A 26,768-nucleotide genomic window follows, 5' to 3' on the forward strand; every position below is an offset into this window, starting at 1 on the left:
TCGGTGTCATTTGATATGGTTACCTGCCAATTTTTATATCCTTTTCAAGGGATAATGACTTCTATCTGTAAAGATAGACTGACATTGTCATAGTTTCCTGAGAAGAAAGATCTGAATTCAAGTGAATTAATTCAAATGTATTTCAAACACTTTCATAAGACTGGCTAAGTGATCATGAATCCTCAAGCTGGATACCTTTTTTCCTAGTAGCTCATCTTTTCAAGTTCATGAAAAATGAATATGAAATACTAAGTACATCTCCAATCTTCCATTCCCCTAAGCTGTGCAGCTGTAGATGAAGGTGTTTTACTCCTTTTTCCTGCAAATTCTATTTGTTCTGTGAATATTTTTGTAAATTATTTTTTCCAAAGAACCCCTTTCTGTTTAAAAGATTCAAAACTTCAATATATAATCCTCATTTTCAATTTAGAGGAAAGCTCTACCATTGGTCTCCTTGGTGGACTTTTAAGAGTTTGCTCAAGCCAAGATTCACACCCAGTCCTGACTGGAACAGGCTTATTGCAAATGCCATACATAGGTACACTCACAGTTGCTGCTGCTTGGAGGAGAATCACATTCTTGGTGACTACCTTCACTCCCTCAAGCAGGAGGGCTCATAAGTCCCAGCTGATGTTCTGGTGGCTGGTCTGTAACAGATTTCTTGGGCTGAACTATTGTCTCAGTTTTTGGGAATCCTATTAAAACATAATGACCCCTGTTGAAATGAATTATGGATTTTTCAGGAGCTTCAACCTTTAACATGAAAAATTGAACCTGGTGGTGTGAGCTGACAAGTGTAGAGGGGAGCTTTTTTTAACAGGTATTAGGCAATCTTTACTCTATTACAGATGAATATGGAGACAATATCAATCTTGAAACAAATTTACATTAAAGTCCTAGTAGCAAAAAGCATTTATGTCCTCTTACTTCTATTTTTTTTAATAGCTGTCTGAACAGCTTGGAGACCATCTTTGTGACAGTTGCAACTTCCTACATGCCAGATGTCTTTAGATTTAAATATTGCTACGGCTCTTACATTTCAGACCCTTATTATAAACTTTCATACAGTGACCTCACCTTCCTTCCCCATTGAACATTCATTTATTTTTGTCCTTTTCTAGGTAGAAAATGGTTTCAGTTCTAGATATTGTTTGTATTTATCAGGAATAGTTCAGCATCTCTTGAACATTTGGCTGAGCTCTTTCTCCCTCACACTGGGACTTGATTTTGAGAGCAAAGTGTGGCCTGGATTCTGTACATGCTGCCTCTCTGACTAGTGTCCCAAAAGGTTGCTGTATGGGAAAGCTTTGTGAAGAAAATTACTTTGTTATGGGAAAACAAAGTATATATGGAATAATTGATCTAATCTCAAATTAAACAGATGCCAATACCAAAACAGTCTGAGAATTCGGTGAAGCAGATTTGAGTTTCTGAGCTTCTGGTTTTTGATTTTTCAATTTTTTTTTCTTTGTATGTGGTGTTATGGATGACTAGATTCAATATGGGAAACCAAATAGAATGAATAATGTAATTTATGACTATGAAGTACTTTAAATTTATAAATATGAATTGTTTAAAAAGATTGTTATTTCAACAGTGTATTTTCAAACTGAGTAGGAGTTGGCTTCTTGTTGGTTTGTTCATTACTTGCATCAGAGTATGTGTTCAGTGCATTTTGCTGAGGTCTGTGCTACAGACAGAATTAAATTTGGCTTTAAAGATCTCTGAGCAAAGTTGTTTGAAAAACTCAATAGCTTACACCAACACCATTGGTTTTTAGATATCCCGGATTTTAAATAGGCAATTGCAACAGAGCCTAAAGGATAATTATAAAAAAAATTAAAGAAAATAGTAAAATTTCTAAGATAAGAACCGCTGAATTTTGTGTGAAATATCAGATGTCATTTAGCTTTTTTCTTAGTGAACACCAGGTCACTTGGTGGTAGCATTTGCCACAATTTTGCTTGATAGGTGAGAGAATTTTAAAGAACAGAGATTCTCAGACTCCAATGTAGAAGCTTACTTATTTCTTGACAGCCTTACAGTTGAAGTGTGACTACATTGTGTATAAGAACAGCAACTTCCTAACACAATATGACATTGCTGGCTTTTGCTCCTTATTGTGAAATATGCTCTTTCTGCTGCTTTGTTACCTGGCTGTTACAGATGCTATTTGCAAGTCTGTAGTAGTCTCATCTTTGTCTCATCACTGCTTTGATCTTTCATGAGATATTCACAACATTGCTGAGGACTGGCTACAGAAAAAGGTGGAACTTTTAAACTCAGCCATACAAGTGTGTACTCACTCAAAGTTTCTTGGGGAACATTGTAGATGAAAATACTCTTAATGAACACAGTGAAGATGGAGAGAAGCAGAGAAGCCACTTGTTGTTTTAGGCAACTTGGTTGTTCCTCTTGGGGCTTACATTTTGCCTGAGGTACAGAAGGAGCAGCCAAGCTGCTTTCTAGTAAATGGAGCATCCTCTGCTGGTGAAGCATTAATAAATCTAGGGATAAAACTCCGTCATGATGGTTGTTGGAGATGACGGCAGCAATTTAGATTTAATTTTTCTAATATTCTCTAATGGCACTTGCTGTAACAACAATAATACAAACCTGGATAGTGATGATCTTGGAATTTTTTTGGTCCCTATTCTATTTGGAGTGAAGTGTTTGGATTCATCCATGTAAATATGTGTATTGGCAGTCCATTAAGAACAGAATCTTGCTTATCACTAACGTGAATTTCTTTAAGCAGTGAGAGCCTTTTACCCAGTTTCTTCTTGTCTTCCGTTGCCCATCATCTTCTGTTGCTCTTTTAATAACTGCAACTGAGGGAGTCTTACACCAGGGTCTTCTGTTTATTCAAATACAATATGTTGGAGGGGAAGGAAGAGTAAACGTGCCTCCTGCAGATACTGATTAGGAGAGAAAGCTTTCCGTCCGAGACCTTAGAGTGAGTGTGGAGAGTGTTGAAATACACATGAAGAAGTAGGCTTTATTACATATAAATGTTCCTAGGACATGGTGTGTATCACTAGCTTAAGTTGCTGTATGTTAGGAAAAATGTACTTGAATCACCTTGTATACTTTTGCATACCCTAGTGAGAATAAATTAAATAAGTATTTTGTTGCAATTATTATTTGGATGAAGCATGTTTCTACATAATTTTTGAGAAGAGCTTTTTTCCTTTGTAATTTGAATTATGAGTTAGATGGACTGAACTCTGTCAGTATCCTGAATCTTGTAGTGATCATTACATGGATGTAATGCTCTATTAGTCTTTTTCTGTCCTCTTTTATTTCTCCAAGATGCTTCCCAAGAAATGTTGCTGGAAGGGAGGGTGGGGTTAGGGCTGACTTCTGAAGTTCTGTCGTTTAATACAGCCTGAATAATTTACAAGGAAATGCTATTAAAGCATTTATGGCTACTTAATGAGACATTTTTTTCATTATTTTGCCTATTATGTGTTTCAAACAAACAAAATTAAAATTTGACTTCTGGATTTGATCAGTAATTGTTTAAATTAAGAAACCTTGTGGGGTTTAAATGTTAATAGCTGTTATTTTAAAGGAAAATGCAGTGCACATAACTGACCACTGCTTGTCAGTATTTTACTGTCTTAAGCAAAACATCCTCCTAAATCTGAATTATTAAATTATATATTTCTAGGGTCTAGCTGAACAAGACAATACATTTCATTTGGTCTTTCTCTTGCCTGTCTTGTCTTTTTGTCTGTCTGTCTTATTTGTATTACATTATTATTATAACCAGACTGATTATTAACAAAGATGATGTCTAGTTTTAAACAGACCATAAAGACAGCCTGACATAAAATTTTGCATCTTTAAGATCTAAATTTGTGTTATTTTGAATCTGTATTATTTTGAATCATGTATGTGTTGCATAGAGCTGGATAAAAGTTATTTTCTCTACATTTTAGTGGATCTTCTAGCTTAGACTGTGTTGGTATATTTAAACACTATCTGTTTAAACAGCAGTTACTGTAAGTTGAAAATTGCAATTAGCAACTTAGGCCAAACATGTAATTCATGCATCTTCACTTTCTTCTATATTCCTGATACAAGCATGTTTCTGATTAGAAAGGAGAATAAATGTGCTTATCTTGCCACTGTTACTAACATGTATATGTATGTTTCTCTAACAAAATACATTTGTTGTACAAACTAAAACTGCTTTGAGATTCTCCAGTGCTGTATTTTGAGCATGAAGACACCATGGTCTTGTATTGTTTGTTTGCATTTACACATCTGTTCTCTAAAAGAAGATCATTCTTAAAAATGGGTTTTAAACAGCTTTCATATGCATTGAATATCCTGGGTGGCTTTACTAATTCCTGTGTTTGGCTTTTGGAATTTTGGTGAAATGAGTCTGTGTTCATGCTTTGCATGCTTGAGGTGGGCAGAAGCATCTTTATAGAACATTTGCACCCACTGACTGTGATAACACAGTTCCTGTAGTTAGGTCTTTAGCCAGGAACTTGGAAAGGCCACAAAGCATTGGTTTCCTTTTACTTTGTACAACTGGGTACATGGATTCTGCTTGCCTCCCACTGCACATACTCTGAAGTGCAAGAGGCTGATGGACTTCACAGGAGGATGGAGAAGACTGGCAGCGAAAGCATTGTTGGAAATTCTCTTTTTGCACATATTTGTCTCTTATCTGTTTAGACAAAATTAAACTTGATCTGTGCTCTGAGCCATCTGGATGTTTTAATGCATTGTTGGTATTTAACCCTTGTCTCTCTGCTGTGCCACCTGGGGCTTAGAGGTTTCTGTTTTGATTGTAGTTTGAATCTCACTGTCTTGGAACATGGTTGTGTCTGATATAAGTCTGTCACTGAAATATCACTGAAATATCAGTCTATCTTTAATTTAAATGGCTGGCTGGCATGCCTAGGTAGCATAAGCAAACTCGTGCTAGCTGCTAGTGTAGAAAGGGAAAGAATTTTCATTCAGATGAGGATGTGGTAATTTTTGTCTTACTTTAAAATATAGCTTGAATCTGCATGTGGATTTCTGCTAGAATGCATACAATTCCCTGATAAGTCTTTGAAATGGCAAATTTCAATTTGTGGTCTGTGTATTACTTTCAAATAATCTGGTTTTAGTTAAAAAAATAAAACCGCAAAACCCAAACCATAGGAAAAGATAGCAGGCTTCAATTGCAGGAAAAGTTATGATTCACTGTTTTATTGAGAACTGTTGTTAGAGGCCTCCACATGGATTTTTTTTTTAATTATATGTGGGCAAAACTATCTGATATATTTAATCTATTAAGTTTTGGGGTTCATATACTGCATATAGATGCAGTATGCTGAGCTAGAGTATACTAGGAATATTAATATTCTAATACTGCCTTAAGCCACTGAAGTCTTTAAAAAGACCTTTAGGAATTCCTCTACTGGGACAAATCAAAAGTTCATCTAACCTGTCAAGGCTAAGAACCTGTTTCTCACAGGACAGTAGTCTGTAGAGAAACCTTTGTGTTTCCTGAGGTAAGGATATAAGTTATTAAGTTATAAGGATGTAAGAAGATAAGTATATAAATGCATTTTCTTCCTCCACAAAACTCCTTTTGAAAGCAGAGCTTCTAAAGCTGAATGCCTGGCTTCACTGAGGTGGGTTAATACCTTACCTTCTTTTTTTTATACAGTGAAAACATTCCCCAGTATATGGTGAAGAGAAAATGTTAAAAAGTTGAACAAAATAGCACTATTTTCGGGGGCATATTACAGGAATACTTGTTTAAAGAAATATTCCTTTAAAATGTAAAATAAAAAATGCTTACTGGGAAGAACAGACTGGGAAATAGACATTTGTTTCTGGACAAGTAGTTTTAGCAAGTAATAGTATAAGGGTGTGTGCTAAGGTCTTTGATTTGTGGCTAGTGTGAAAACAACTTAGTTGTGCAGCAAAGAAAAAACATTTATTAACACAGTTCCTCAAATTCAGAACAAATTCTAGCAGTATGGGTAGTGATCTCACCAATGGCATTGTTATAGCCTGGGATATCCAAACTTGGGCTTTGTATGCTGCAAATTTTGTGTGTCATTAATGTCTGATGCCTAATGGACTCCTTTGCCAGTGATTAGCTATGTGCTGGAAATACTGTTGGTTTGCAGAGGGGAGACTTTGAAGCTGATGTTCAAGACACTTTTATTTTTGTTAGATAGTTTAGCAAATGTATGTAAGTGTTTTAAGGTAATTCAGTTTGAGGGGGGAACAGGAAAAGTCCTCATGAATGTCTTTTACTGTTTTTCAAAATAAGTCACATCAGTATCAGTAACTTTTGATCAGGAAAGTTTCATCTCATTCTTCTTTAGTACTGTGTTTCTAAGTATCTGCCCAGTTCCAGATGAAATCTTCTTCCTTTTTTGGCTTATAGTGTTTTCCTTACTCATATCATGTATATTTTTCATTAGAGAATATTTTATTTTCATCTGGTATGTTCACAGTTTATGTATAAGGTAACTCTAGAGCATCTTAGACCTTAATCTCAAAGTGTTTTGGGTCAGTCTTGAGTGCCTGGAGCTCTATACATCAGAAGGATGTTATTGCTAGTTATGACTTTGTATTTGGCCCTATTATGTGCATGGGTGTGTCTATGTATGCATGGACGTATATTTATTTTTTTCAGAACAATATGCATTGGCTCCACAGGGAAGCATTAGACACAGACAGAAAGCATTTGTCTAACTCGTCATTCTTAAATATGTCAGCAGATTCTTTCATTTTAACTGACTTACAAAGAAGACTTCTGTAATTTTTATTATTAAGTTCAGAATATATTTTTCTTCTCTAAAGGCTCTAATGAAGCGAGATGCAAAAGCAGATGAAACAGAAGAACTCATGAAAAATAAACTTGTGAAATATGAAAGTGAAAAGAACCAAGTAAGACTTAATTTTCTCCTTTTTTGTTTGATTTTAAATAAGTGTATAGCCTCCTGTGTTACATATGTGTTTCCTTTTTTCAGAGAAACCAGCAGGATAAAACTCTTAAAAAGTAAAGATAACAAGGTTTGGTTTTGTTTTGTGTGGTTTGTTTTGTTTTTTTTTTTTAGGAAGTACTACAAATAGAGTTATGGTGAGCTTCTGTCTTTCCTTCAAATCTCTTTAATTACAGTGTGTTACTTTTAATGACTCTTCCATTGTGCCAGGTGGATAAGTTTATGACTTAGGGATTGTCCTTGATTTTTTTCTCTTTTTGTCTTTAGATATATACAGGGTTTGCTGTTGCTTATTTGCAGCAGCTCACAGATGCAGCACTTCTTTGTCCCTGCAACTAATACATACTAGTTATTTTGCACCATGGTTGTTATTAATTGCTCTTACTGAAATACCTGTTGTAATATTCCTCTATTCTTGAGAAAACAAGATTTCTTTACATTTCTGTTTTGTCAGAATGCTAGGAAAATGTCACCCTTCTATTTTTTTCCTCTTATATCAGTTTAGTCCCTTTTTCAATACTTCCGTTTATGTTAAACCACCTATGTAGTGTTTGATGTTTTAAACTCTCTCCATTCCATTAATGCTGATCTTGTTTACTTTGCCCATTTGCCAGCCTCTTGATCCTCTATGAGACTGCTATCACTGCAGTGACAGTTTCTGATATCAAAAACTATATTTCCATGTAGATCTTTGGGATCTTTGAAGTATTTATGTTAGAAATCGGAAAATATTTTGTAGGTTTTGTTTGTTTTTTTTTCTTTTCCTTTTTTCTAAATGGTCACTAATTTGCTGACTATTTTTGATTAGACAATTTAAAATTCCCCTTGTACTATATTTTTTAGGAAACATTCTAATTGTAATAAATTTTTGCTTTAAATTTTAGAACAAATGAGAATATTTTGTCTGTTACATCTTACTTTAAACAAGTGCTTATATCAAGTAATTTGTGTCAGAATTAAATAGGGAAAATACACTTTTGTGCTACAATGCATGTATTGTTTTCTTTCTTCATCATCTTCTGTAATGAAAGCTTGAGCAGGAATTGAAGCAGTCCCAGAAAATGCTGAATGAATCAGAAGGCAGTAGAGAAGCTCTGTTGCATCAGGTAACTGTTCCTAAAGTTTTCCTCCTGGGCCGTGTCTTTTGGATTATCCTTCCTATCCCATACTCTCAACATTGCTTTGGGAAGGGAAGAAGGAGATGCAGAAAGACAGGTTTAAGAATAGAGAATATGTAGACTGGGCTGTCATTATACTTGGTAGCTTTAAGTACACAGACACAATATTGGTAACTGACCTTCATATTTTGCTATAGAACAACATGGATATAAGCAGTTACTGTTACACAAAGTGCACGCTGTAATTCCTGAATTCAGGCAAAGCAATAACCTAGAAGTATTTGCTGTATTTGAGTTGGCTGTATTACTGTTTTGAATTTAACATGCTCTGCATGGAATATAGTGATATATCACATATAGCTCATTTGAGTTGGATCTATTTTCCTTCAATTCCGTTTAGGATGTCATTTTCTTTATTTTCTTGTACACAGTATCATCCTTTTAAGTGCTAGATTGTATATGATGGAAAGGAAAAATGTGGAAAGCCCTTATGTTTCTTAAGTACATTATATTTTAATGAGTAGAATTTAAATAAAATATATTGCTTGTTAAATTTTTATAGGTATTTTCACTAGCAATGTCAGAAGACAATTGCAACATAGAAAATGGTAGAGAAATTAATGCTCATCTGTGGTCAACAAAATGTTTCCTTTAATTTTTAATAATCATGTTGTGGCCTATAATTAGGAAGTAATTTATCTTTTTTTGCTTAACATCAGAAGTACTTTTGAGTTTTATTTATAAATATTGTGTATAGTTTTAAATTTTTTACATTATTTAATAAAAGTATGCTATTTACTCTTTCACACTGTTTTTCATTCAACATTTGATATTTGTGTATGCATATTAGATTGAGGATCTTCGTTCCCAACTTTTGAGAGCAGAAGAGGACCGGGTAGAATTGCAACATCAAATTTCACATCTTAGTATGCACCGCCAGAGCTATCAGGATGTGCAAGATGATGACAGGAGACTTAGAACAGGTACAGTTCTAAAACTTTTTACTAGAGGCCTGTAAATCAGTTAGTGAGCCTGTTCAGTAATCTTGGCTTGAGTATCAGTCTATTCTTCTACTGTTTCAACAAAAGCAGCCATTTCACTCCCCTAATTTAAGTTAATAAGTACTGACGCCTGAATATTAAAAAATCAATAGCACCGAGAGTTAAAATTTAGTAAAGAACACCATGTTTTGCATGGTTGAAACAAAGGAAGATTATTAGAGACAATTTTCAGTGAAGTGGTTTTTTTTTTACAGAAGAAAAAGATTTGAAGTATTTAAATAATATTTTTTTCTTGTACAATTGTTATTTAAATTCCTCCATTTTGAAAATCATAGAAAAAGTAATTTATATAGGTGGCTAATCCTGATAAATTCTAGTAGAATTTCTAAGGGATGACAAAATGCTCAAGAGAGGTTAAGAAAACTTTCTAGTAAGATGTATTCAGGGTTTCTGTTTGCAGTATGTTAGAATTTTAGAGATGGAACAATTACATTGAGAAGAAAAATATTTTAAACAGTTTCAAGATGCAATTGCATATTAAATTACCATCAGCAAAGACTTCACTGTATTGTTAGATATCCATCTGAAGTTAAACTTTTCAAACATAATCAAAAAGGCATTAAAGAAAGTCTTTATCTTTCTCCTTATTAACATGGAAATGTATTATTCAAGATAATAAAATATTGCCGACTCCAAGTCCAGTGTCTCTGTGAATGTTTAACTGGTTTGGTTAATGACTTCTTTTATATTTTCCTATTTCAGATAATGGATTATCTTGGTTACTAAAGTAGGGCTGTCACTCCCTGTTTTACAAATCTAGTACAGAGCACTGGAAATAGCTAGATTTTGTATGTGACTTAGCTTCAGAAATGTAAAACAAAATAGTAATTTTAATAGTTTTTCTTGTTCTGTTAATGTATCTGCTTAAAAGTAAATTAATGTAAAACAACATGCCTTTCATGTTAATGGATTTTAAATTTTTTGTTTTAAAATTATATGTCAAAACTTGTAAAAATAGGAAGAAAATAAAAAAATATAGTGGAGCTATTAAGCTGTACACATTTATATAATTTATGCATCTGTGTTTCTTTTCTCCTTACTGTTTAAGTTCTGTTTCTTCAAAGATGCATGGGAAAAACACAAATGGAGATTTATGGGAAGGAAATTTAATGTTTACCCTCATCAAGAACTTCTATTTTAGTTGTAGGATTCAGACATAAAATTCACTGATATTGTGACTTGCTAATCAGAAGTTATAACTGGTGGGATAAAATCTTGGCCATTTATATCAGAATTTTCCCATTATTTCCTCTGTCCTATTTTTTTTGTTTTATTTGGGGTTTTTTTACTCATTACTCATTTTACTTTTACTCATTCAGTAAAAGGTTATGATATAGGTATAGCCATTTTTCACAGATACTTTGCAGAAAATGAATAGTTATAAAACAGTCTCAAATAGAGAATAAAATTGCCAAAATGGACACAAGAAAAAATCATTTACTATAAGCTCGTGTTTGTACTGGGCCTCTTCTCACTATTTACTATTTTATAGTGGCTGAAAGATACGAGAGAGAGAAGCAAGAACTAGAAAAACAAATTTTAGACCTTAAAGCAAAGCTGAATCATAATGCTGTAATGTCAGAAGTGGAAGAACTGAAAAGATGCATAGAGCGCAAGGACAAGGAGAAAGCACAGCTTGTAATGCACATACAGGTAAGGTTTGGTTGTTCTTTTTTTGTTTGTTTGTTTTGTTGGTTTTTTTTATAATTTCCCATATGTTAGGTTGATCATGTTCCAGATGAGTGAGTAACCTTTAAATCTAAAAGTAACTGTCATGGTCTTCATAGTTTATTCTATGAAGAACTTTGAAAAGTGGTCCAAGTTTGCAGAAGCTTTTCTCTCTCATATTGCTAATAAACAAAAAAATTTGTTTTTTGCTATTGCCCATGAATTAATGGTTCTTTGACATCTACAAAGAAAAGGTGATCTGATTTTCATCAGCAGTTACCATTAATAATAATTTCTAGAAGTGCTTTTATAAATTGGTATTTACTTCCTTATTGCCTGTTCTATCATGCTTCAGATCTAAGGTTTAAATTTAACTGGAATACTTTGTTCTGTGAGACAGTGCATTAGAGTAACAAAAATAGCTTATAACTGCTCTGGTTTTAGCAATTAGATGCAATATAATGTAATATAATAATTTTAATAAATATTAGCATTCTTATTTATGGTAAATTAATACTATTTCAAGTGATTCTCTGAAAAGAATAATGACAGTCTCTGACACTAGAATTTTAATTAGGAGACAAAAATGGGCACAAAATGAGATATAAAGAGGCAATAACCTTTTATTTAAGACAGGAGATTGCTGTGTTTTTTTGGTAGTAAGATCTCTGAACAGAAACTGTTTTCTACTGTCTGTCATGACTGTCAGGAGAAACAAAGTTATTTTTAGAACTCCGTAGGATTTCAGTAGTCAAATATTTGCCATTTGTTTTGCTTGTATTAGGGCATTCAGTAAACCACGGGGTTTTGAATTTACTTTTCCAATGAAGGTTCTTTTCTTTGAAGTGGCATTGTATCACTTTGAAAATTCAATACTAGGAATTTAATTTTTTTCTTTTCAGAATTTTATGGTACTGCACTTAATTGTGCTGCAGTTTTTGCTTGTCAACTTCTGTGTCAGTTTGATTTAAACTGATACATCATAAGACCTAGAGATAAGGCAAGCATAACTCATTTGCTAATGCTCATCAACATTTGTGTTCTAGCTGGTAAATACAGCTCCATACTATCCCAAAACATGCTGTGGTTTTGGGTTTGTTTGCTTGGTTGGTTGTTGTTTTTTATTTTTATGAGGCCTGGGAAATTACAGTTACTTTGGTGGCCAGAGTTAATGGAATTAAAAAAAAAAAAAAACAGAAAACTTCTGCTTGTTGAACATGCTTTCTTGAAGGATATTCTGATGTTAATTTCCTGCTCTGTGCAAATACTGATGGGAGAGTGCTCAGCCAGGGTCATTGTCATTGCTCGAAGTTAGAAATGTTTGACTTCCCTGACTTTGTCAACAGAAAATACTTTGTACTTCTTATCTACTTCCCACTGCCCATTCTCCTACAGAGGCAGTAACAGGAAAATATTTGTGTTTTTCTTTAATGAGACATCAAGGAATGTAAGGATGTGAATATCTAAACTTATGTACTAACAAAGCATTTTGTCAAGCCTGTTCTAACAGCTGCTCCTATCAGATAGTCTGATTCCCAGTTGGAAGTGACTTGAGTTTGACTTGAGTGTAATTTATCTTTGGTTAGTGGGCAGGATGTAACTGCCTCTGTACATGTGATATTAAAAATTTCTTCTGATTTATTTATATGTCATTGTTTACAAAAAAAAAATGGGTGGTATGTGTTGCATATTTGGTTCCCATCAATTTCCATAAGCTCAGAATATGATGTAAAATGGAGAGGATGAAAAATACTATAATCACATTCTTAAACTCCTGTTTAGAAGCAAGTTCAATCTTAAATTAAGATTTAAATTTAATGCAGAAATTTCTTATTTCAGTTTCTGTAATTTACATGAGGATGTTCTGTAAGATTGAGCAAATGTATCCCACCATATTAATTACATTTTTCTGCATGGAACTATATAAATATGGGATGTTGTGGATGATTCTTGACCTTGCTATTATGGCTAAAAAATAAATGAAGTACACAAAAAAAAAAGTTGCAATGCTCTACTTTCTTCATAGTGATTTTTAGTCTCTTATGCTTGTGAAATTCTTTGATTTACTAATTACTTCTCATTCCAGTTAGGTCAAAGTAGCCTTACAGTATTGTCCAGTATAGTGTAAGACCAGTCAGCTTGTTAAAATATTTTAGAGGAAAAGTTATTGATTTATTCAAGATTAAAATTCTTCACTAATCAGGTCTTTTGATCTTATGAAGATTGATGAAGATTGATCTTACCCTAATTAAAATTCATTTTATGGGTTTTTCATCTTCTAAAGATGAAACTGTTAACCAAGTGTTTTCTTTATATGAGTCAGATATCTGAGAAACAATTTTACAGTTTTGAAAACTTAAAACTATGCTCTTACAAAACTAGAGAAATCACTACCTTTGCAGACAAGACCAGCCTGTATTACTAGTGAAGTTCAGATGCTGAAATAGTTACAGATAGATTTAAAATGTACTGGTAGTATGCAATATGATAATGTTTCTATCTAAAATCAACTTCAAGGGGGTTAAAAAAGAAAGTTGTTTTAGTTATAGCTTAAATGTACATGAAGCATCGCCTTTCAGAATGAGTAGTGGCTCAAGTTTTGGAAAAATAGGGGGAAAGCATCATTTTAATAAATTGATACTGTGCAATATACCTAAATGAACTTGACTGATTGAATGTATATGTATTCAATTCACCGAATTTCTGCTTACATGAAAAATCTAAGCCTCCTGGATTAATGGTTCTTGATGGTTAGATACAATACGATGATACGATCATGTGAATTAATATAAAATTATTTATGTAATTCATTAGCTCATAATATCAAATATTTGAGTTCTGCATTCAGGAAAAAATAGAAGTAATTAGTAATTAGATAGTATTGTTGAAAAGAGTACTAATGACAAGCAGTATGATTACATTGCATTAGAATCTGGAGACTGCATTGCTGAGATACAGCAGAAAAAAGAGGGGAGAGAGAAAAATGCATATAGATCTCCTTTACGTGACTGGTTTAATTAGTGTGGCAAGGTGAAATGTGGCTTGATGTATTCTTATCGGTACAGGATGTTTGCACATAACTGTGTTATTAGGCATTAGTTCTGTAAATTGTAGTAAATGAATGATCCTCAGTTGCATTTTAAATGTTCATAAAAGTTTAAAGAAATGTTGTGCTGAACACATTGTGTTCTTTTCTCTACCTAAAATGAACTTTGTTTTGCAGTTTGTGGTGATTTAATTTTTAAATTGTGTGTCAAAAAGCAGATCAAAACTATGATATGTACAAGTAAGTCAAGTAGGGACTAGAAGTCTAAACTGCACCAGTTAGCAGAATGGTGGCAGAGTGACACATTTAATGTCTGCAGTGGTTAATTTATGCTCCATATAAGTAACTGAGCTGTAACTGGGAACTGCTGGCCTCTTTCTCTGCCTCCAGTTTCTTATGAAAGTTGAAAGCTAGATTACATACTGGGATGTTGAACGTGTAGAAAACTAGATGTGCAACTGTTTTACTTGGAGCAAAAATTTGGTCTGTTTTTTTGTTAATCACCCCTGTTCTGTGTCATCCTTCTCTGGCCAGAGCCAGAAATGACTGTGGAGCTGTTGCACTCTGAGGGCTAATACAAACTTTAATGAGTTTTCAAAATACTACTTATGTTAATTTGCTGCACACTGGGATTTAATAAATAATCTTAATGACATCCACAAACATAACTCTCTTTTATAAATATCTTCACATATTAAAGCCAGGAAGGTATTTGGGCTTAGGTTGGTGAGGAATGAGTTCACATGAGTATTCTGGTATCTCCTTCCTGCTTCCATCAGCAGTGGAACTGTGAAAGTGCAGCAATAAAATTAATCATGTTAGAAAAACGGAGACCCTGAATTGTCTTGTGTAAGACTGGGAAGAAAGAACATACAACAGTCAGGTTTTTCCTGGAGTAACTACAATGCAAAACATTTGCTGTACATATATATACACACGATACCTTTTAACAATAAACTGTTCTGAATATCCTGGGTTGTTTCTCTCAAGAGAACCTCCCTACTCTTGTAACATATGCCACAGAATATCATCATGCTCCTATTGCTGCCAGAGCAATTCACTGAGTTCTCTGTGTGACTGACCTTCAACCACTGAAGACACTAGATGCTCCTTGGAATCTGGAATCTTAAGGACAGCAATTCTCATTCAAGATAGAAATTTTTACTTGAATCACAGGTGTTCAGTAATTTTCTACTCAAAACTCAGATGTCCAAGGAAGGTGATTTTTATTTTCTTCTTTTAAATTTTAATAAGTAAAACCTCCTGAAATTGTCCTTACTGTTAGATTATCTCACTCTTGTTTACTACAGTCAGAACTGAGGAGAAAATTGGATGAGTGTTTTAAAAAAAAAAACAAAGCCCCACTTCTATCTCATTTTTTTTCTCATTTACATCCCTAATATATTTATTTACATTCTGCATTACCTCAAATGGTAATTCCAGGACTGGTCTGGTATCTGGTAGAAATTGTCAATATGTGCACAGACATGGTTGTCACATTTTGCTTGTTATCCAGCCATCAGTAATACAGAACTGAGAGGATATCTTCAGGCACATTCCACTGGACAAAACTCTACTGAAAACTTTAAGTTTTAACAAGTTCCCAAAACAAAGACAGACTGAGATCAGTGATAATTCCAACTTCTGTAGCACTAACAGAGCTCAGAACTCTTTAAAGAGACCCAGGAGTCTATTAAAGAGTGTGGGTTAAGGAACAGTCTGGAGAGTGATATTTGTTGTGTTAATTTTTAAATTTATTTTCTTCATGTGGAACTTTATCTTCTATATGCTGTGACATCATAAAAACTGCAGCCTTTAAGATGGTTCTGATGCCCTCTAGATGTTCATTGTTTTAAAGAGTTGCTTTAAATCAATGGCAGTGTGAGCTGTGCAGGCAGATGATGACCCATTGGGAAAGAGATTACTTGCCTGTAACTCTTGAGTTAGAAATGTTGTTTTAAAAGTTGTAAACCATCATTCATCCTGCTTTTTTAACAGAGTACCTAGAAATTGGAATTGTTTCCAAGGAACCAAAAGGCAGGACTGTTATCTTTATTTTTATAGACACTGAAGCTCTGTGCATTGACAGTGAGGCTTGAGGTGTATTGTTATAGATACTGAAGCAAAAAAAAAAAGCCTAGCAAACAATGCTTGTATGTCTCTTCCCCTTGTATGTATGTATGTATGTGCCATACCTGGAAAGACACTTCCTTCTTTTGGCAAAACATATCTCTGTGTATAGGTGATAAATATAATTTCATACCAGATTTTTTATTTTCTTATTTTTATGACAACCCATGTCTGAAAAGTTGCTTATATAATGTTTTAAATACTAGTAGGGCAAGCCATTATAGAGCAGACAGAATTTTGACAACTGTATGCATATTAGTGTACAGATACACATTTGCTTATCATATGTTAAAATAGGAATTCAAAAGTAAAGATCAGTACATTTGGGACTCCATTTATGACATAAAACTAGAGTGTGGAGCCCCACGATTTTGCTGATTTCTTTGCTTTACTGGGAAAACTCCATGAACTGTTTATATGCTATGCTGCTGTTTTCCAGCTGACTTCAATGGTTTTGGGTCTGTACTTGCCTAACTTTTCTGAGGAAAGCTCAAAGTATTTGCAAGGATACATCTTATTTTCACTAACAGTAAAAACAAACCAGTAACATTCACGTTTGTACTGGTACTTCCATGTCAAAGTTCATTTTTCCTCCACCTGCCAATAGCTTGTCTTGATAAATTAGTTATGCTTCAAGAACATCTAAAGTAAATGTACCGTTTTTTTTTTCCATTTTATTGTAAATCAGTAAATTGGAGATAAGGATTCGCTTCTACACAGTGAAAGGAATGCTTACAATTAATGGAACATTGTTTTCTGTGTTTAAGTTTAGACTCATATTTCATTTAAAGTCTGTGGGAAGTATAGTTGTCTTAATGAAGTGTGTTCTCTGGGACAATTATACAGAAATAAGTTTTCTAATGATGCAGAGTTGGATAGTACATCAATTTAGGCTGACAGCATCTGTGGTGTATCCTCTAAAGAGGTACTGTAATTTCACTTGAAATTAATTTTGTTTTGATAAAATTTTGCTAGTTGTAGGCTGAGATTTTTTTGATTGATGATGATTTTACTTTTTCTTAATGTATAGAACTGTAAATCTAGAAAGACTTTCCTGTCTTCATTTTTCCCAACTGTTCTGTAATGTCTTTACCTATTATTTTATGATCCACGTCTTGATTGTATCTAAAGCAGGAATATTCAACCTATAGATGATCAACTGATTGCCCAGTTGGATAATCATTCTCCTATATTTTATCATACATACAAGTTAGAAGCTGGACTGATTGTTTTAGTCTGTGCTATCATTCCATTCTTCTCTGTATCTTCTGACAGTAGCACAGTCCATAACATGCAAGTCTTCTTTCCAGAACAGTAAAAGCCCAAGCCACCACCCGCCCCCATAAGCCTATGGAAGGACTTGTGTCTAAATAGTCATTTTATGTGCATCTTGTAAAGCTGCTTATTCTTTCCTTGGCAAAGTATTTTTTTCTTGTCATTTCTGAATTGTATTATTTCTGACCATGTCTTCAATTTGTTTCAGTCGTTTTGAAATCTTAATCCTCTTCTCAAGCACTTCCAACCCTGGAAGCTTGATAGTATCTTTGACTGACTATAGAGCAGGCCTATTAAATTCATCAAAGTTATTAATGAAAACACTGACTGGTATGAAAGCAGTTCAAGTAGGCCCAAAATTCAGAATACTAATGTGAAATTCTACGTGATGGTCTTAATAAAATTCAGTTTAGTTACTGAAGCTTCAGTACTGGTTTCTGAAAATGCCCTCGCAGAAGGACAACATTTTTCTGATGTAGTTTTGAGACTGTCCTGAGAAATATCACCAGATTCAAAGACAGGTAGCCCTTGTTGTTTTTAAAATGTGTAGCTTCAGTTTCATTCAGGATTGAAAGGTCAGCTAATGTTGCCTTTAATGTACTTGCTGCTTCTTCAATCATCTTGGCACTTTGTTCTAGAAGTTCTGCCAAGCTGCTGTAAGCTTTCTTAATTCTGCATTCACCAGTGCTTTCCAAAATACCCTTATTCAGCATGTTGCTTCCATAAAAGCAACCAACATAAAGCTGGGTAGAAGCAAGCTCTTACACTATTAGATTCTTCTTGTGGTCAATGCTCTTCTTTCCTTGCTAATTTTCTATTTCCTCTCATCTGTTTATATTAATCTCTTTAAATGTTACTATTTGTTTTATTCCATACTTGTCTAGTTTGAGGATCCTGGCTGAGGAGTCCTTCTCAAATTTAAAATATAAATAATAACAAAAATAACCAGAAGAACAACATATGCAGAAAGTAAAGTATGTGGTAGAGTAACCATGTGTTTTATATCTTGTGTTAAAATTTTTTGCAATTGCAGAAGAGGAGATTCTGTGGTCTAGCCAGGGTAGTTTTCCCTGGTAGTCAAGGAGATCTTTAATGCTATTTATATTTTAGATATAAATGTGATTTAATATAGCTCTGTTCTTTGATAAGGTTTCATCCTGGATATCTTTAGAGTGGAATTTTCATATTTTGCTGTGGGGATTACAGGTGTTAACATCTGACCTGGAAAACAGAGAAAAGCAGCAGGAAAAAATGCTGGAGCAGTTAAAGGAGATAGAGAGTTGCTACAAGGCTTGTGAAGATGGACGTAGACAAACTGAACTCCAGTCTGCTGAGCTGGCTCAACAGATTGAAGAGAGTAACAAGGAAGCAGAACGGTACCTCACTGAATTCAAGCATTCAGAGGCACTCAGACTGGAGATTGAGAAAAAAAGAGAAGATTTGAAGGTGAGAGCCCAGGAAAGCATCCGCCAGTGGAAGGTGAAATGTAAGAAACTGGATCGTGAGGTGGAAAAACAAAATGAAACTATCAACCAGCTGATGGACAAGAACAGTCAGGTAAGATTGACTGGGTTTTGTTTTTTTTTTTACCCTTTCCATTTATCTTAGAAGATAAGGAATTTATTTGTGAAACAGCTAATACATGGCAATATTTTCCAGCTATTATGGAGTTCCACATTGTTTTCTTCATCCAGTATTTGTTCCACTCTCTTTCCTCATTCAAAACTTTCATCATGTAATGAAGAAGGTTTCCCTGTGAATGTTGCTTTTAGCTTATCTACTCGGTTAACAGATATTTTTTTTTAGGGAAACAATATGATTTTATTTTTTGTAAAATATTTTTAGTCATGGTAAGTAATAATCCATATTCAAGTTACATATTGTCTCATGTAGTAGGCAGTGGTCACATCTTTGGAAGCAGGTGTTTGCTTTCGCCATGTAAGTGAGATTGCTAGCAGATCATAATGCTATTGGTACAGCTATTTTTAATTCCATTCTATATTTGAGCTTTTTTCACACTCTAGGCTTTGTAATGACATCTTTTATTGCCAGTAAAGACTACAGGTTCTGAAGCATCTTACGCACTGCAACTCAGTTTGGATTTGATGTTTGGAAGCAGAAAAACAGATATTTTTTTGTTTGAGAATGCTCTGACATTTTAGAAAAAAAGGCATTCTGATGTGCACTTGGGATGGAGGTTCTGCTAACACCTGCTATACAGTCCTAGCTCTTTTCATTCATCTGGATGAAGAGTCCTTTGTGCTTCTTACATTTTTGTAACTTTTAAATACTTTTCATGCATTCGGGCTCTGCCTTATTTTTTCAGAATTTTTATTTGAAAAAATCCATTTGCAATTTGATCGTGTAATCTTTCTGGGATTTTCTTCTTCTCTTCCTCCTACTGAAAATTTTCTCAGGAAAAAAACATTGGATTTTTTTTCCTGACTTAGCAGAATTCCATGACTTTTTCTACACCTGTCAGTGCTTTTAAATGCAAGCATTCGCATCAGTGCTAATGTTGATTGTCCCATTTTGGACTAGTAATGGAAATCATGATTCTGTTTGTAATGAGTCTTTGGCTCTTTGTATTTTCCAGTTGTTGTGTCAGAAGGTGCCTGCCTCTGTAGTGTCTGGTACAGTACTAAGCTTCACGCTGTGAGCTATCATCTTAATTTATCTGCTCTGCTGCTGCAGTTTTATATTACATGGCCAACTTTTGTTTCTATAGGGCTTCCCTCACCTCTCTTCAATTATTTTCTAGTGACATGCATGCAGTTTAAATTAAATTAAAAAATCTGATGGGCTTAAGATGGCTCCTTGCCATCCTCTCCTGCTTTGTTCTCCTAGAAGATTGTAGTTTTCAAGGGGTATATGGTGTGAAGTATGGGAAGTCTTGTACTTAGTCTGTCTTGTTTCTGATCCAGCAACCTGTTCTGAGACTGGTACATGAATGTAGGAGCATGGCCAAAGCATAGAGAAGCTCCAATGGGACTAATACTGAATTGAAATTAATAAACTTTAAAATATCAGAGCTGTGATTTCTAGGCTTGCTGTTTCTCTCCTGAGCTACCTAGCATGTTCCTTATTTTTTATTTGCTCTACCCATGCTCCAACAATCATTCCTTAGGAATATTTAATTGTTTACCCTTAACAGTTGTCTGAGGAAATTAGTTTTGCAAACATTTAAGAAGTTTGTCATGTCTTGCCTAGGTAAAGAGAGGTGTTAAGGAAAGTAAGAAAACCTTAGTACTTTAGAAATGATATCTATCTCCCATAAAGGCAAATGAGAAGCAAAAATTAGAGGAGAGAGAATTGTGAATAACAAGCACATGGAGTCCCAAAAGGCTCTTAAGATATTTTTCATGTAAATGAATGGAAGGGTCTTCTGTGATGTCAATGGATAGTGCTGTCCACATTAAAATTTCCTTTGTTACATAAGGTTCCTTGACGTGGGTTTAACCTTTTTTTGTATGTGGCAAATGCATAAAAATGCTAAATGCTGTCCCTTTGGTTTAGGCTTCATTTAAGATGTACTGTCAGTATTTGTTCTTATGTTTAAATCGTCAGCATCTTGCCAACATGTTTGAAAGAAGTGTCACTGCTGAAGAAAATCCCTTTATTGAAGGATATGTAATATCAAATAAACCCTTTGTCGTTGTGGAGAGGAAAGGAAAGAAACAATATTTCATGTTATCAGTACAAAGTTGTAGATGGCACAGGGATATAATCAATCCAGATTTGTGATAAGCTTCAGGCACCTAGATGAACAGAACTTTATAAGCTTTGAAATATACAGACAATTTTCATTTGAGACAAAACTCTCCAAAATAAATAACATTGCAATCTGTTGTCTTTGCATTCTGTTGTAGGGCTTCAAAGGCTTGATGGCAAATTTTCAAAATTCAATCAAAATTACAAAGTTCCAAATACTTGCAGGCAGTGGAAGTGCTATAGAAAGATTGCTTAGGTTTCATTATTTTGCATTTATTAGTATAATTTGTTTAAATTACCTATGAGGTTATCCTTTATCACAGAATCACAGAATGTTAGGGGTTAGAAGGGACCTTGAGAGATCATCAAGTCCAACCCCCCCTGCCAGAGCAGGGTCACCCAGTCACACAGGAATGTATCCAGGTGGGTTTTGAATGCCTTCAGACAAGGAGACTTCACAACCTCACTGGGCAGCCTGTTCCAGTGCTCTGTCACACTCACAGTGAAAGTTCTGACATTTACACAGAACCTCCTATGCTCCAACTTGGACCTGTTACTCCTTGTCCTATCATTGGTCGTCACTGAGAAGAGCCTGGCTCTGTGCTCCTGGCACCCTTATGTTGGTTGACAGTGGGAATCTAACATCTTGGGTCTTTTCAATAGTACTTCTAAGTATGGAGTGTAGAAAACACTTAAACTCAGAGCAAATTACTAATGGATTTTTTTTTTTAAATTGTATTTCGTTTGCTTATCCAAATCATGTAAGTAGAAATACAAGACAGTTTTAGGAAGTTTGAAAAACTGATACTTTTTCAGAAGAAACACGATAGTCATTACTCCATATCCTTGATTTGATATTTATTTTTGTATTTTGGTTTGCATTGCATATTCTTGATGTAATTAAAAATTTTCACTATTTTTTACCTCTTAGCCTTTACAGACTTAGAGTATTTCAAGTAATATAGCTATATCTTTAAAAATGTTTACTGTTTGTAGAATTAGTGGAAATAGTGAGTAAATTTCAGTATAACATTTATTTAGGCCAGCTTAAAAAATTCTGTAGTTTGTGATACATCATAAAAATCTTGTTTTGTCCCTTTATAATTTTTTTTTGGAGAAGCTGTGTGTGACTTAAGATAGATGTACTGAAATTCCTTATTTTAAATAGAATGTTTAAGAATTAAATTATAACAAAATAAGTCAGAATCGGGAATGGTGTGTATTATTTAGTAACATATATACTTGCAGTACAAATTTTTCCTTTCCTTTAGTGCATTTTCTAGAATTTTTTTTATCTTGAAATTTATCAATACTGGAAAAATCTCAGCCCTTTAGAGTCCTCAGGAGAACTGGAATTTTTATTAAACATAACAGATTTTTATTCTTAAAGTGAAGACTTGCTTGGCTTTGATGCGTGAGTGAAACTGGCTTTTAATTGCTATTCATTCATCTACTGTGGCTTGATTAAAAGAAAATAAATTTTAAAAGAATTACATTTTTAAAACAATTAAATGCTAAAAATAACTAAAGTTTGGTATACTTCATATGTAATATTTTAGAAAATAAGCAGAACAAGGCAGCCTATGAATTGGATCTATAGGTAAGCTGTGCATAACCAATAGTCCTTTCTATATTTATGTGTATTGGTATATTGCCTCATTTCCTCCATCTTGCCCTTTGAGGGAACTAGCAGAGAAATCCATCTCCATCTTCAAAGAGGATGAGACAACAGGGGATTAACCAAAATTGGCTCAAATGAGAAGGCTAGAGAATTTAAGGACATTTCAGTTTGCAGAAGTTCTGTGTCTAAATTTAAAGAAACACTGAATACATTTGAACTGCATTCATAACAAGCAAAATTTCTTTATTTTCACAGAAAAGTGCACTAAGCATTCCTTAGACATTAGAATGTTTAAGAACATCCTTCCAAAATTTTTTTAAAGTACTTTAGGCAACACTGGATTTATTTTTCTTCTTTCCTAGGTCCTCAAAGAAAAGGATGACCTCAAAAGTCAACTTCTCTCTGCTATACACCAAATAGAAAACCTTCAGAAAGAGCTAAATGATGTGCTTACAAAGAGAGCCCAGCAGGAAGAACTACTTCACTGCAAAGAGGTAAAACTGAATGAAATGAAGTCTCACCAGGTAGCTCTTGAAGAAGAGATGAAAGAAGTTCAAAGTACTGTAAACAAATTGGAGAATGAGTTGAAAAAGCAAGTCTTTCTACAAAGTCAAATGCAAGCTGAAAAGGAACACTTGGAAACAGAACTTGCAACTACTAACTTGATCCATAAAAAAGACCAAGAGAGACTCTTAGAAATGCAAGCAGATGTAAAAAACTTAAGTTCTGTACGTGTGGAACTAACAAACAGAATAGCAGAAGAGGAGAAAATCAAAAAGGAATTACATAAGAGCCTCTCAGATCTCCAGAAACAGCAGGAATCTAAGCATGAAGAGATGACTTCAGCTAACAGGCAGCTGAAGATGGAAAGAGAAGTTCACCAACAGGAGTTGGCAGATCTTAGGACAGAGTTACAAAATGTTAAAATCAAACATGAACGAAATGTTCAAGAGCTCATGAAACTTCTTAAAGAAGAAAAGGATGATGCAGACTCTCAGATTAGAATGCTAAAGGTACTTATTCTGAAGAATTCCAGTGCCAAAGTTTTTATTTTTTCCTTTTTTCCCCCCTTCTCTCCTATTGAGAAATGAAATTAATAAAGCGTGGTCTTAAAATAATTTAATGTCCATTTTATTGCAGGTCATCAAAAGAGTTTAAAGCTTCAGGGTGAAAAATGTACCAAACTGTTTTAGTTCAAAAGCTTTTCTAAGATCAAAAGAAGTGAAATATGTATGTGAAGCTGTATTGTTTTAATATTATTTCTTCTTCAACTGCAGTTTTTATCATTTTTGTCATAGCAGTATTTCAGGAATGATGCATTTTTGTAAAAGTTTAAATTGCATGATGCAGAAATACTGTAATTTTATTCAGAAACACATTTGGAACTTCATTTAATAGTGATAATGTGTAACACTTGTTAAGGTTAATTTTGATAGTTCTATTTCAAAGTGTTTTAGACTTTCTAATTTCTGTACAATTTCTTGGAAAATTGACTAGGTTCATACAGTAAATCATAAAATATAGCATTTTATTCACGAAGAAACAAGCTAATGTCTTCAGTTTACATAATCTGCTTCTGATTCAAGGTTATTGCATTGGAAAGAAAACAAGCATTTTAGTGGCTTTAAGTGCCCTGAAGAAAATTGAAAAGTTGAAGCGGTTTAAGCTGCACAGTTTGATCTCAACAGCTGTGTAAGCTACACATTGCTCTTTTAGTGAAGCAATTTTGATTACATGGTTTTATATGCATATGTATATATGATATAATTTTATATGTCCTAATAATAATCTGCATATTCATACTAGAGGAAGCAATATTTTTCAAGATAGCTTTTAAATTACCAACATATTTTGAGTGCCCTTCTGAAATACTATAAATATACTTGCCAGCTCAGTCCCATCAAATTAGAAATTTGCTCGTGTGAAAATACTATCAATTTAACCATAAAAATCTATAAATCCTTAATCAAAGCTTAAGTGACTCATGATCTACTTCCTCACAAGTATCATAAGCTTTATTTCCTCTCTTCTCACAAATATGCAACTAGCTTAAAAATGTATATTTTCCATGTTTTTGCAATTATGAATTGACGTGACTTAGAAAAGGATACTTAGTTATTTAATGTATAATTCATGACATAATGATTGGCAGTAATTCTTGGCAACACATAAAGCATTTAATGAAGATAGTAAGAAAAAAATCTATATGATTATTAGTGGAGAGATCATTAAAATATTTTGACAGCAGTGCTTAACATTGGGGAATTAATTTGTAATGTGTCTAGATTTATTTAAATGATCTTTCCATATATGTTTTGGTTTTCTTCCTTGACAATGACATTGAAATTAAGAATTTATGTGAGTTAATTGTGACTATGTTCTTTTTCTTTGGAATGTTCAGTTTTATAGTGAAAACCTTGATATTGGTACTGCTTGTTGTACCTAAACAGACTTTAAAGGGAATTTTTAACACATTTGTTAAGACTCAAAGCTTTAGCCTTAACTAGAGGACAATTTTGCTAAGTTACTTTCAGGTAACCAGGAATGTAGAATCCTGTGCTTACATGACCAGCTGCTGCATAGATTGTGAAAAAACCTGACTTTTGATCCTTACTGTTCTCTTGACTCCTTTCTGCTGCACTTTTACCTGGCTTTCTGTAGTGCTTCACTGGATTGAAAAAATTTAAGGTAGTTAAGAGTTTTTTGGGATGGTAGGGGAAGTACTGTAGGAATATTGTGTGTTGCAGCAGAACCAGAAAAAAAATCACTGATGTCAGTGTTGAGAAGGATCTTAATCCTTCTTAATCTCAGTATTCAATGTACTGAGATTATGATGCTTAATCTTATAATTCTGTTTCTGCTAGATCCTCCCAAAGAATTCTCAGCCAATGTCTCTCTATTTTTTCATTATTTAAAATGGTATATAAACTAGACATAGGAAATTAAGTGGTTTGCTTAATGATCTTAAATCAACTATGTATTTAGAATCTCTGAATCTGTCCCTTAATTTTACTATGTGCCCTCATTTGCTTTAAAAAAATGAAAATTCCTTCATACTGGACAGTACTTTGAAGTATGAATCCTTAATTTATGATAATATATAGAGCAATATCTGTACATATAAAGTTGTATATTTTTTGTGTATTTCTTTTTTAATTGTTTTCTTTACATATACCAAGTGGATGGAGTGCTTTTTTTTTCTGATGATTATCAAATGTGGAAAATGGGTTCAATCCAGTTAATTAAATTATGATTATATCTGCCTTGTCCATACTGGAAATTAATAAAAAATAACTTCCTTCATTGTGTCTCAAAAGTCAGACAAATGAGGAATTTGGTTCCTGGTTTACCTCCATCTGCATAGACTTTGTAATTCAATTACCTTTAGCATCCACTGAACAATTGGTTTTATAAGGGTGTTCACAGGAAATGTTTTAGACATTGCATGCTTGTCTTTGTGTCCCTGAGTCCTTGTGGACTTAGGACACCAAAGATCTTTCTCTGATTTGTCCTTCAGAGGAGCTTTTGTACTATGTTAGTTCTGGTGTCTAAATTAACTCGTAAAATTTTTCTCCTTATCCTACCTCCCCATAAAAGTTATATTGTAATTGAGAAAACAGAATTTCTGCTTTTCCTCAGGAAGTAATTTACTATGCAGTTTTATTTTTGTGTGTAACTGCATCCCACAGTTAATCTAATACGAAGCTGGTTTTGCATATTATGTGTGTAATTTCTTTCCTTTGTGGTTTTTTCTTTTTTTTTTTCTGCATTTCTTTTTATATTCTAGAGAATTTATAGAATCTATCAGTTTCAGTCAGTTATCTTTTCCAATGGAAACCAATATACTTTACTCACTCATCTATTTAGGGCTTTCAAGCCTTTTAAATGCTTAATTTTTCTCTGCAGTGCATTTAATAGCATGAATAACATAAATAGCAGTAAACCCACACAATTTTAGAAATTAGAAATAGCAGAGCTTTGCTGTTGTTTCCCTCCAGATACGTTTAGTATTAGGTTCTGCAATTAAATGATAGATTTAGGCTTTCTGATTCCAAATTATTTCAGTAATGGAAAATTTGCATAAATACTGGGCTTCTTAAAGTGATGTAAGCTGATGAGAGTAGCAGAGCTGAAATGGAGAATCTGAGACTTCTGTTTACTGCTTTT

At 33.8% G+C, this 26,768-nt stretch overlaps 1 protein-coding gene across 4 annotated transcripts in view; it reads left to right on the top strand.

Annotated features, from left to right (window-relative positions):
• CEP128 (centrosomal protein 128) overlaps positions 1 to 26,768 on the top strand; it is a 118,139-nt gene that overhangs the window by 21,603 nt on the left and 69,768 nt on the right. For all 4 annotated transcript variants that reach the window (XM_071745836.1, XM_071745835.1, XM_071745838.1 and 1 more), the window contains exons 9-14: positions 6,829 to 6,915; positions 8,003 to 8,077; positions 8,940 to 9,072; positions 10,643 to 10,803; positions 18,476 to 18,826; positions 22,964 to 23,614. In XM_071745836.1, the coding sequence (XP_071601937.1) occupies positions 6,829 to 6,915; positions 8,003 to 8,077; positions 8,940 to 9,072; positions 10,643 to 10,803; positions 18,476 to 18,826; positions 22,964 to 23,614 (1,458 nt within the window). The remainder of the gene's footprint in view (positions 1 to 6,828; positions 6,916 to 8,002; positions 8,078 to 8,939; positions 9,073 to 10,642; positions 10,804 to 18,475; positions 18,827 to 22,963; positions 23,615 to 26,768) is intronic.

The sequence above is a fragment of the Heliangelus exortis genome, chromosome 5 (assembly GCF_036169615.1).
Source record: "Heliangelus exortis chromosome 5, bHelExo1.hap1, whole genome shotgun sequence".
Lineage (NCBI taxonomy): Eukaryota > Metazoa > Chordata > Aves > Apodiformes > Trochilidae > Heliangelus > Heliangelus exortis.